The sequence below is a fragment of the Littorina saxatilis genome, linkage group LG16 (assembly GCF_037325665.1).
Source record: "Littorina saxatilis isolate snail1 linkage group LG16, US_GU_Lsax_2.0, whole genome shotgun sequence".
NCBI classification, from domain to species: Eukaryota; Metazoa; Mollusca; class Gastropoda; order Littorinimorpha; family Littorinidae; genus Littorina; species Littorina saxatilis.
Genome location: NC_090260.1, coordinates 46,108,816 through 46,121,315, shown reverse-complemented (window position 1 = coordinate 46,121,315; position 12,500 = coordinate 46,108,816). Strand labels below are relative to the sequence as shown.

At 43.0% G+C, this 12,500-nt stretch overlaps 1 protein-coding gene across 1 annotated transcript in view; it reads left to right on the top strand.

Moving 5' to 3' along the window:
• Window positions 1–12,500, top strand: part of LOC138951388 (glutamyl aminopeptidase-like) — a gene marked incomplete at its 5' end in the record, with an annotated part of 36,007 nt that overhangs the window by 10,683 nt on the left and 12,824 nt on the right. Inside the window, 6 exons of the mRNA XM_070322999.1 lie at window positions 1,201–1,280; window positions 2,372–2,502; window positions 5,103–5,158; window positions 5,946–6,093; window positions 7,448–7,521; window positions 12,316–12,414. Coding sequence (XP_070179100.1) covers window positions 1,201–1,280; window positions 2,372–2,502; window positions 5,103–5,158; window positions 5,946–6,093; window positions 7,448–7,521; window positions 12,316–12,414 — 588 coding nt within the window. The remainder of the gene's footprint in view (window positions 1–1,200; window positions 1,281–2,371; window positions 2,503–5,102; window positions 5,159–5,945; window positions 6,094–7,447; window positions 7,522–12,315; window positions 12,415–12,500) is intronic.

Genomic DNA, 12,500 nt, shown 5'->3' with positions numbered 1-12,500 from the left:
TGAAAGCTGAAGACCTTATGCTAAACTTCAGTGGTACCTGCAATGTGTCGGCCCCTTGGGTTGCACGAACACTTCCCGTATGTCTATCACCTCTAACAAAATGACAGGTATATTTTGGTCAAGTCCATTAAGACACAGGGACAACAGAAGGGGTCCCTTAATGTGAAGTGTACGCTCATCGCAGGTGAACATATCACAGTAATCTTATGTTAAAGTTCCAAGAAATGTTTGTTTTTGTTTGGACTGTGAGTAAGAGATGACAAGCAAATCACAAATCATCCTGTACATATCATGACTCAGTAATGCAACATATTGAGGAGGATGTGCAAGTGTGTTGTTAGTGGGCTATTTCTGCAGTACATGTAGCATGAATCATTTTCCAGGCGCTACCAGAACGCTCAATTTACTTGGGGGGATTGCTGTGGCTGGTTTTCTGTTTGAAAATTAAAACATTTTTCTGACTAAAATGAATCACAAAATCCATAATGTATATAAACTACATAATGTATGAAACAGTTTCACTAGTTTGCTATGGTCGATTGTTTTGCACCTCAATGTCTTTTGTGACGCCTATAAAATGTGACCCTCCACCACGAAATGAGTCGCATGTCACCGCACGCGGTTCTGCGCTAGGCTTAATTTAAGTCCGGTGAGTGTCTGGTAACAGTCTGAGGGTCACCTTGGTCACAGGCTTATAACTCAAACAGTTTTCGCTCTTTTCTAAAACGGTTTTCACCACTGGATAGAGCATAAAAAACTCTTTAGCATAATGTACAAATATGAAAATCATGCAAAGGTGACATGCGACGGAGGGTCACAAATGGTATGAGACCTGTTGGGAGTGTTGTGTGTGTTTCAGCTACACATGTCCAGTGTGTTGTGTGTTTCAGCTACACATGTCCAGTGTGTTGTGTGTTTCAGCTACACATGTCCGGTGTGTTGTGTGTTTCAGCTACACATGTCCAGTGTGTTGTGTGTTTCAGCTACACATGTCCAGTGTGTTGTGTGTTTCAGCTACACATGTCCAGTGTGTTGTGTGTTTCAGCTACACATGTCCAGTGTGTTGTGTGTTTCAGCTATACATGTCCGGTGTGTTGTGTGTTTCAGCTACACATGTCCGGTGTGTTGTGTGTTTCAGCTACACATGTCCGGTGTGTTGTGTGTTTTAGCTACACATGTCTGGTGTGTTGTGTGTTTCAGCTACACATGGAAGGTGCCTTTCACGTACCGCACAAAGTCCAACCCCAAGCAGCAGCTAGTGTGGCTGACAGAGAAAGAGAGTGAGTATTATGTGTGTGGTAATATTGATGATGATGAGGATGACGATGACCACGATGTCTGTGTGTGTGTGTGCGTGTGTGTATGTGTGTGTGTGTGTGCGTGCGTGTGTGTTTGGTGTTGGTGTTGTACATAAGGGTGAGAGTATCAAGACACAAACTGCCTCCTGATGCCTAAAAACTTCATCACTATTGTTCGTTTTTTGTTCCTCATCATCTGTGTATTGTGATAAAGTTGACAAGTACACAGTGGAGCCCTTTTCAAGACTTCATTCAAACTTAAACAATCAGGTTTTAAAAAGGAGGAAGTGTTCAAAAGGAGGTCAATTTACATACATTTACATAAGTTATGAACAAAGAGTGTGAAAAGATGAGGTTTTGAAAGCTGTGGGATTATGGGGGAAGGATGCCTTAACCCTTAGGCTGGTTGTCGTGACATATGTTGCGCTACTTTACGTATACTGTCACCTGGTTGTCACGACATATGTCGCGCTACCGGCACGGTTGGCCTTGTGGTAAGGCGTCTGCCCCGTGATCGGGAGGTCGTGGGTTCGAACCCCGGCCGGGTCATATCTAAGACTTTAAAATTGGCAATCTAGTGGCTGCTCTGCCTGGCGTCTGGCATTATGGGGTTAGTGCTAGGACTGGTTGGTCCGGTGTCAGAATAATGTGACTGGGTGAGACATGAAGCCTGTGCTGCGACTTCTGTCTTGGGTGTGGCGCACGTTATATGTCAAAGCAGCACCGCCCTGATATGGCCCTTCGTGGTCGGCTGGGCGTTAAGCAAACAAACAAACAAACAAACATATGTCGCGCTTCTGGCTCAATCTGTTTGGTTGGTTCCGATTACCTCCCATGGATGCTAAAACCTATATGACCGTTTTTCTCTCTGTTAATTGACCAGTGGCTATGTAACATGTGTTACAGAATGTCACCAGTGTAAGGGTTAAGGGCAGACACCACTGTACTCTCCTTGTTACATTTAGTCAATGACTAAAGCAAGGTTGACACGACTTTATGTGAACAGAACGGAATCATTCAGGTCATTGATTAAATGTATTAATTTCATCCTACGCGACTTTTTTCATTATCAGTGACTTTGCCGACCCCGCTGAGCGCGGGAGACTGGATCAAGGGCAACATGCTGACGGGGGGATTCTATCGGGTCAACTACGAGCCGTCGCTATGGAGACTCATCATCCAGGACCTCAAAACCAACAAGGACGTGAGTTCTCTTGTGCTGAAAAAGAAAACCGATTTAGGATGTGTCCACTTAGTTATTTGCAGCTTGAAATAATAATAATAATGGAACATTTGAATAGTGCTTCCCACAGCTCGAATCGCTTTGCAAGTTCAATCAAACAACAACACAATCTATTCTTCCTTCTTCTTTTTCGTTCATGGGCTGAAACTCCCACGTTCACTCATTTTTTTGCACGAGTGGGTTTTTACGTGTACATGACCGTTTTTACCCCGCCATTCAGGCAGCCATACACCGCTTTCGGGGTAAGCATGCTAGGTATTTTTATGTTTCTTTAACCCATCGAACTCTGACATGGATTACAGGATCTTTTCCGTGCGCACTCGGTCTTTTGCTTGCGTGTTCACACGAAGGGGGATAAGGCACTAGCAGGTCTGCACATAAGTTGACCTGGGAGATCTGGAAAATCTCCACCCTTAACCTATCAGGTTGGCGGGGCCGATGTCTTAACCACTGGGCCCCTGCGCCTGTCCACGATCTATACGATATACACCGTCCTTCCAGTGTGTACGGTAACGTCAGCTCACTGCCACTGATCTGTCCAGACTCTCACATGGAATATAGCATCCTTTTGATGGGCGCTGTGGCGGGGTGGTAAGACGTCGGCCTCTTAATCGCAAGGTCAAGGGTTCGAATCCCGGCCGCGACCGCCTGGTGGGTTAAGTGTGGAGATTTTTCCGATCTCCCAGGTCAACTTATGCGCAGACCTGCTAGTGGCTTATCCCCCTTCGTGTGTACACGCAAGCACAAGACCGAGTGCGCACGGAAAAGATTCTGTAATCCATGTCAGAGTTCGGTGGGTTATAGAAACACGAAAATACCCAGCATGCTTCCTCCGAAAGCGGCGTATGGCTGCCAAAATGGCGGGGTAAAAACGGTCATACATGTAAAATTCCACTCGCGAAAAACACAAGTGTACGTGGGAGTTTCAGCCCACGAACGCAGAAGAAGAAGAAGCATCCTTTCACTCAGACACACACATGGCTAGACGGATCGGCACGGTTGGCCTAGTGGTAAGGCGTCCGCCCCGTGATCGGAAGGTCGTGGGTTCGAACCCCGGCCGGGTCATACCTAAGACTTTAAAATTGGCAATCTAGTGGCTGCTCCGCCTGGCGTCTGGCATTACGGGTTTAGTGCTAGGACTGGTTGGTCCGGTGTCAGAATAATGTAACTGGGGGAGACATGAAGCCTGTGCTGCGACTTCTGTCTTGTGTGTGGCGCACGTTATATGTCAAAGCAGCACCGCCCTGATATGGCCCTTCGTGGTGGACTGGGCGTTAAGCAAACAAACAAACAAACAGCATGGCTAGACGGGCGTGTAGCGTAGTGCAGACCTGTTTACCCATACGATTTCGCCGTATTTTGTACATACAGTTGCCAAGAATACGACCAATACGTTTGGAGAGAAACACAAATATCACTAAAATTAATAGAAGAAGAAGAAGAAGAAGAAGAAGAAATCGAAAGTAGGTTGCCAAACCTGTTCTCGCGATAGCCCAGTGAATAAAATCCAGCTTTGACGATTGGTCAATGTAATCACGTGAGACGTGATATGACAAGATTGTATCTGCCGCCATTGTTGTCGTCGAGTCCAGCACGTTGACGAAAATGTCGAAGCCGTAATGCCTTAAAGTTCCACTTTTTAAAACGGACAATGTTATTGCTGCCCTTGAAGCAATAGCTCGTGAACGTTTCTGGTGAGTTGCAAAATACTCTCAATATTTTGAAAATACGCTGAATCTCGGTGAAAAGTACACCAAAGTCAAAGTGTGGGTAAACAGGTCTGGTAGTGGTTAGCTAGGGTGTCCATGTGGAAAGTTCGGGGTTCGAATCCCGGCTGCACCTGGTGGCTTGAGGGTGGAGATTTTGTTGGTCTCAGGTCAACTTATGTGCAGACCTGCTAGTGTCGAATTATCCCCCTTTGTGTGTATTATGTAGAAAAGGAACTCGTCAGGGATTGTGTGGGATGGTCGGCATGGGCAGCTGGTTACTATGGAGATGTGGTCGCCAGGGCAGATTCCACTGTAGCTTGGCAATCGGTTTGCTTTTCTGTGAAAATAGAGCGTGAAACAGACTAAGAGTTGGAAATGATGTGGCTTCCATGGTTACCACCTTGTCCCTGATACGTACTGTGGAGTTCAGTGCACACATATTGTTAGTCTTAACAAGTGTATGAATAAGACAAAAATCTGAATGTTCATAAGATAAATAATTTGTTTTGACAGGGTGACGCAGTAGTAGTCCCTTTTTCACAACAGCTGCTCTGCGGAGTTGTCTGCCAGCCTTGAGCTGAGCTCTACGTGTCATGTGCATCGGTTAGACGCAACACCTGTGGATTGGCAGATTTTTTATACGGCTTAGATAATTTATTTAGCCTGAACTCACTGGCACACACAAACACACACACACACACACACACACACACACACACACACACACACACACACACACACTCGCTCACACCTCCAAAGGTATTTTGGGTGCTTTATGCGCCTGATTTGACTATAACTTTTAATCACTGTTCTCAGTCATGGTGTTAAAAATTGAACCTTGTTTTTCTTCAGGTGTTGTCTGTACGCGACAGAGCCGGTTTGCTGGACGATGCTTTCTCCCTGGCTCGGTAAGGCATAGAATGTTGTCCCTAACACTTGCTGGTGTGTGTGTGTGTGTGTGTGTGTGTGTGTGTGTGTGTGTGTGTGTGTGTGTGTTTGAGTGTTTGAGTGTGCTTGTGTGTGTGTGTGTGTGTGTGTGTGTGTGTGTGTGTGTGTGTGTTTGAGTGTTTGAGTGTGCTTGTGGGTGTGTGTGTGTGCGTGCGTGCATGTTTATGTGTGTGTGTGTGCATGCATACGTGTGTGCGTGTGTCACTCTGTCTGTCTGTCTGTGTATGCACATGGGTGCATTTCTGTATGTGTATGAAACAAACCAACACCCAGCATGTAGACTTCTGAAGAGAGCGCCATGCTGCCTACTTGGCAGAGAAAAAAAGAGTGCGGCACGCAAAACTCCTACCACAACTAAGGTGACGCGCTGAGAGTAACAAACTGAAGGGTGTTATTTATAGACGGAGTGTAAACAGCATGCCGTCTCCACCATTGTCATGACTCCCAAGTGAAAGGTCACGTCAAATAAGCATTTACTTGAGTTTGTGTCCTAGCTGCATATTTTCAATTGTTTCATGTCATGTATTTTGATTAAAAATAATGTTAAACCAAAATAGCGCAGGCGCTAAGTCAGAATGCACAAGTGCCGCCTGGCCTGCCATTAGACAAAACATAAAGCGATCGGAAAACTTACACAATTAGGACACCGATGACAGAAAAACATTGTGATGAAGTAGTAGCCAGTTTTGTACTTGACTACAGTCTTGTTTCAGGGTTTCATCAGTACATCTATACATCTTGTTTCAGGGCGGGACTGTTGAGTTACGACATAGCCTTGGAATTACTGGCCTACCTGGCTCAAGAAACAGAGTACGTTCCCATGGTAACGGCTATTAGCAGCTACAGCTTCGTCTCAGCACGCCTGCTGGTCACCCACGTCTTCCCAAAAGTGGAGGTCAGTGCTACGCTTCTTCTTCTTCTTCTGTTCTCATGGGCTGAAACTCCCACATACACGTCTTTTTGCACGAGTGTATTTTTACGTGTATGACCGTTTTTACCCCGCGATTTAGGCAGTCATACGCCGCTTTCAGAGGAAGCATGCTGGGTATTTTCGTGTTTCTATAACCCACCGAACTCTGACATGGATTACAGGATCTTTTCCATGCGCACTTGGTTTTGTACTTGCGTGTACACACGAATGGGGATAAGGCACTAGCAGGTCTGCACATAAGTTGACCTGGGAGATCGGAAAAAAAACCACCTTAACCCACCAGGCGCGGCCGGGATTCGAACCCACAACCTTCCACTTTGGAGGCAGGTGTCTGTACCACCAAGCCATCGCGCTCTCCACTACGCTCACTTTGGATGATTTCATAGACAAATATTCTTTTACAATTACAACAACAACAAAATATGAATCCAAGGTAGCTTAATTTATTACCATTCCAGTGCACCATATGGCTTTTTGACCTATCAGGACTGATTCTAGGTGACCCTCTAAATGTTATAACGTTCAGGCAGGGACCCGTTTTGTTTGTCACGCTAAAAATGAACAAGACAAAGTAAAAATTGGAGTTAACAATATCATCATGACTTATTCTAAAGAATGACACTTTAAATACCAGATACTACACTCGATCTTAATCTAAAAAATCCTGAAAAGCCAGTTTTGTCGGCAGAACAGCAATAAGGCACCACCCACCCTCTGCGTTTGCAATGCCGACCGACCCACTCACTTCAAAATGTCATTGTCAAAGTTCTGAAGAGTTAAATTGCGTCACTTAATTAACGTCAAATATATCTTTAAGTCATTTCCTTTCTCTCTGGCGTCGTTTCGAAATCTGTCGCTCTCAGTTGGTCAAGAGATATCGAAGCAACTGAAACGCATGTTCAATATGGTTTATTGCGAGATTGTTGTGTGAACACATAAGACCTGTGAATATTCATCACGTCAGGTGAGGGACCTTGATTGGCTGATCCAGGTCACGAGAATGCTTTGACTGACAGGCATAATCAGATTAGAGTGATCCAGTTCTCATTGCGGCTTTTCCGTCTAATTCACGGGTCACACACACACAAACTCTCTCTCTCTGTCTCCATCTCTATCTATCTCTCTCTCTCTCTCTCTCTCTCTCTCGCTCTCCCCCCCCCCCCCCCCACCGCCCCTCCCCCCAAAAATTCTATAACTTGAGCTCAAAGGAAGATTTAGCACAAACATTAATTTTTTGTCTGAATTTCTTTCGTCACATTATCGTAACACTCTGTCAGGTGTTCCCTAACTAACTGATTTGTATGAATTGTGTTGACAGAAATACATGCTGAATCTGATCTCGAATCGACTGCATGCTCTGAACTGGACCAACCACGACCAGCATCTGGCCAAGTGAGTGATTTGATTGTTATGGTAACCCGACCTAGCCTTTAGCCCGTCCTTGCTTCACCTCGCAAGTTTTGACAGCGACCAAGTTGTTCTTTGTGTCAGAAAAGACTGCTATTTGATTAAAAATGGACGTAGAAATCACACTTGAGAGAGCAGAGTGCCTTACCTTGGACTTGTCAAAGCTATGCTGAAAGTAGTTCATTTAAGGCTACGAATTCTCGTTCAGGGAAGCTTCGAGACATGAGCTACGCGAAGTCGACTTTGCACAATTAAGGACAGGCTTCAGGTTTTGTCCCGCCCACCTTAAACTTTTTTTGTGCTACCAAATTTTGTTTGCAAAAAAACACACGATACGTACCCACAAACATCATGGAGACAGAACGTACTGGTCCCAACTTTACTTTCGTTCAGAGCCTTCTCAACATTAAAAAGGAAAATGGAATTACCTACTTTTTTTGTTTTTTGGGTCAGGTTACCATCACCAAAACTTTTGTTTGTTTGGCTTTACAGTATCACAATTTTGTGCAGACTCTCCTGGGTTTCTGAACACCCCCGTGTGCACGCATGATAAAGAACCCAAGTTCACAGAGAAAGTCTCAGGGCTTGGAAACGCGAATACACCCATGCAGGAAAAAGAGAACAAGTCTCGTAAGGCGAAATTACTACATTTAGTCAAGCTGTGGAACTCACAGAATGAAATTAAACGTGGTCCGCCGCTAGTGCAAAAGGCAGTGAAAGTGACGAGCCTGTTTGGCGCGGTAGCAGTTGCGCTGTGCTTCATGGCACGCTTTACTGTACCTCTCTTCGTTTTAACTTTCTGAGCGTGTTTTTAATCCAAACATATCATATCTATATGTTTTTGGAATCAGGAACCGACAACGAAGGAATAAGATGAAAGTGTTTTTAAATTGATTTCGAAAATTTAATTTTGATCATAATTTTTAATTTTTTTAATTTTCAGAGCTTCTTTTTAATCCAAATATAACATATTTATATGTTTTTTGAATAAAAAAATGATGAAGAATAAGATGAACGTAAATTTGGATCGTTTTATAAAAAAAAAATTTTTTGTACAATTTTCATATTTTTAATGACCAAAGTCATTAATTCATTTGTAAGCCACCAAGCTGAAATGCAATACCGAAGTCCGGCCTTTGTCGAAGATTGCTTGGCCAAAATTTCAACCAATTTGATTGAAAAATGAGGGTGTGACAGTGCCGCCTCAACTTTTACAAAAAGCCGGATATGACGTCATCAAAGACATTTATCGAAAAAATGAAAAAAACATCCGTGGATATCATTCCCAGGAACTCACATGTCAAATTTCATAAAGATCGGTTCAGTAGTTTGGTCTGAATCGCTCTACACACACACACGCACAGACAGACACACACACACATATATACACCACGACCCTCGTCTCGATTCCCCCTCCACGTTAAAACATTTAGTCAAAACTTGACTAAATGTAAAACAAGTCGCGTAAGGCGAAAATACAATATTTAGTCAAGTAGCTGTCGAACTCACAGAATGAAACTGAACGCAATGCCATTTTTCAGCAAGACCGTATACTCGTAGCATCGTCAGTCCACCGCTCATGGCAAAGGCAGTGAAATTGACAAGAAGAGCGGGGTAGTAGTTGCGCTAAGAAGGATAGCACGCTTTTCTGTACCTCTCTTTGTTTTAACTTTCTGAGCGTGTTTTTAATCCAAACATATCATATCTATATGTTTTTGGAATCAGGAACCGACAAGGAATAAGATGAAAGTGTTTTTAAATTGATTTGGACAATTTAATTTTGATAATAATTTTTATATATTTAATTTTCAGAGCTTGTTTTTAATCCGAATATAACATATTTATATGTTTTTGGAATCAGCAAATGATGGAGAATAAGATAAACGTAAATTTGGATCGTTTTATAAATTTTTATTTTTTTTTACAATTTTCAGATTTTTAATGACCAAAGTCATTAATTAATTTTTAAGCCACCAAGCTGAAATGCAATACCGAAGTCCGGGCTTTGTCGAAGATTACTTGACCAAAATTTCAACCAATTTGGTTGAAAAATGAGGGCGTGACAGTGCCGCCTCAACTTTCACGAAAAGCCGGATATGACGTCATCAAAGACATTTATCAAAAAAATGAAAAAAACTTTCGGGGATTTCATACCCAGGAACTCTCATGTCAAATTTCATAAAGATCGGTCCAGTAGTTTAGTCTGAATCGCTCTACACACACACACACACAGACAGACACACACACACACACGCACATACACCACGACCCTCGTTTCGATTCCCCCTCGATGTTAAAATATTTAGTCAAAACTTGACTAAATATAAAAAGGGTAGCGCCGTATACTGTATGGCAGCTCGCTTTCCGCAGGGAGAAAGCAGCCTGAATTTCCATGAGGGTAACCTCACAGGACGATATAACAATCTCATCCTTATCTTAGGGGGAAGAATTTACCCAATGCTCCCCAGCATGTCGTAAAAGGTGACTAACGGATTCTGTTTCTCCTTTTACCCTTGTTAAGTGTTTCTTGTATAGAATATAGTCAATGTTTGTAAAGATTTTAGTCGAGCAGTATGTAAGAAATGTTAAGTCCTTTGTACTGGAAACTTGCATTCTCCCAGTAAGGTAATACATTGTACTATGTTGCAAGCCCCTGGAGCAAATTTTTGATTAGTGCTTTTGTGAACAAGAAACAATTGACAAGTGGCTCTATCCCATCTCCCCCCTTTCCCCGTCGCGATATAACCTTCGTGGTTGAAAACGACGTTAAAGGCATATGTACGCGCTCCCGTGTTTACAAAGTGTAGTTTGCCCATAATCGATGTCAAACGCACCATAAGACCATATAATGACGATATGTCACCATGCGCGGACCATAATACATGCATTACAGCTTGTTCTAGCCTCTGAAAAAGTGAGGATGTCAACAAAGCCGCGGTGTTAGCTCCCTTGCATCAACGTTACATGTGTTGCCAAATCTATAAATAGGACGATCCAGATCAAAATGAAAATTAACATATCTCAACATTGAAGGGGTCCTAGACCACAATATTTTGCAGGGAACTTAATTTAGCATGTCTCCAGCTGTTGGTAAAGCAATTAGCGTGTATAGTCATCGAGTACATATGCCTTTAAACACCAAATAAAGAAAGAAAGAATAGCTTGTATCACTGCATTGTATCTATATCTGTACACTATGCACCATGAAAGTCGTCACTCAAAGCTAAGCCAAGAGTTAGTCCATTATTCATATTCTTACCGGCACTGTTGGCCTAGTGGTAAGGCGTCCGCCCCGTGATCGGGAGGTCGTGGGTTCGAACCCCGGCCGGGTCATACCTAAGACTATAAAATTGGCAATCTAGTGGCTTCTCCGCCTGGCGTCTGGCATTATGGGGTTAGTGCTAGGACTGGTTGGTCCGGTGTCAGAATAATGTGACTGGGTGAGACATGAAGCCTGTGCTGCGACTTCTGTCTTGTGTGTGGCGCACGTTATATGTCAAAGCAGCACCGCCCTGATATGGCCCTTTGTGGTTGGCTGGGCGTTAAGCAAACAAACAATTTCATATTCTTGCATGGATGTAATGCTGAGCAAGTCATCGAAGGGGATGCAATCTTTAAGTACTATGAGCGAAACACAGATATAAACAGTGTCAAGTACCAACCAAAAAATGAAAGCCTGGTTTACAGTTAGGCCCCCCCAAAAAATAGGTGTGGTAACATAGCCAAAAAAAATAGGGTAGGAAGGTAGGCAATCACTTTTTTTTTTAAACTTTTTTTTTCTGATGTGTACAAATTAAACCTACTTGACAGGGAAATAAGTGTGCGACTCGGGCGCTTTCACTTCCATTGCGTTTTCTGCACTTTTTGTTTTGTTTTTGTTTTGTTTTTTGGGACAAATGTAATAAAAAGTTATAGGGTCGGCCCCTAAAAATAGGGTAGGTCGGGTTACCATAACCACACCTATTTTTTTTTTAGGCCTTAGTCAAACTTCAATTTTATTCTGACAATATGGATGGATGGAGAAAGTATAGAAAGGGGGGCCTAGATCTCTTTCACAGGGAATGTATTTTTAGTACATTATTCTATGATTAATTCTTTTCAATGTCCAGATTCAGCAATTTCAGAAGGTCATAATCATACTCAATTAATCTCAGGATACCATTCTTTTATTCTGTCAGTAATTTATGACATCACTTGCCCGGGAGTAGTTCAGGAGAGTGTGAAGGTTGCTTTATTTCACTGTGTCAAAATGAAGGTTGCTTTATTTCACTGTGTCAAAATGAAGGTTGCTTTATTTCACTGTGTCAAAATGAAGGTTGCTTTATTTCACTGTGTCAAAATGAAGGTTGCTTTATTTCACTGTGTCAAAATGAAGGTTGCTTTATTTCACTGTGTCAAAATGAAGGTTGCTTTATTTCACTGTGTCAAAATGAAGGTTGCTTTATTTCACTGTGTCAAAATGAAGGTTGCTTTATTTCACTGTGTCAAAATGAAGGTTGCTTTATTTCACTGTGTCAAAATGCAGAACTCCAATGTATGTAATCTACATGTGTGTGTGTGCGTGTATGTGTGTGTGTGTATGCATGTGTGTGTGGTGTGTGTGTGTGTATGTGTGGGTGGTGTGTGTGTGTGTGTATGTGTGTGTGTGTGCGTGTGTGTGTGTGTGTGCGTGTTCATGTATGTATGTGTGTGTGTGTATATGTATGTGTGTGTGTGTGTATATGTATGTGTGTGTGTGTGTGTGTGTGTGTGTGTGTGTATGCATGTGTGTGTGTACAGACTTTTGCAGGGATCACTAATCAGCAGGGCTGTGTCACTGGGAGACAAAGCCAGCATCCACCGGGCCCAACAGCTCTTCAAGGCTGGCAACTGGACCAAGTCAGTATACGCTCAATGTGCAGTGGAACCCCCTTTTAGAGCTTAACAATAATCATTCTGACTAACAGCACAATAACATTTGTATT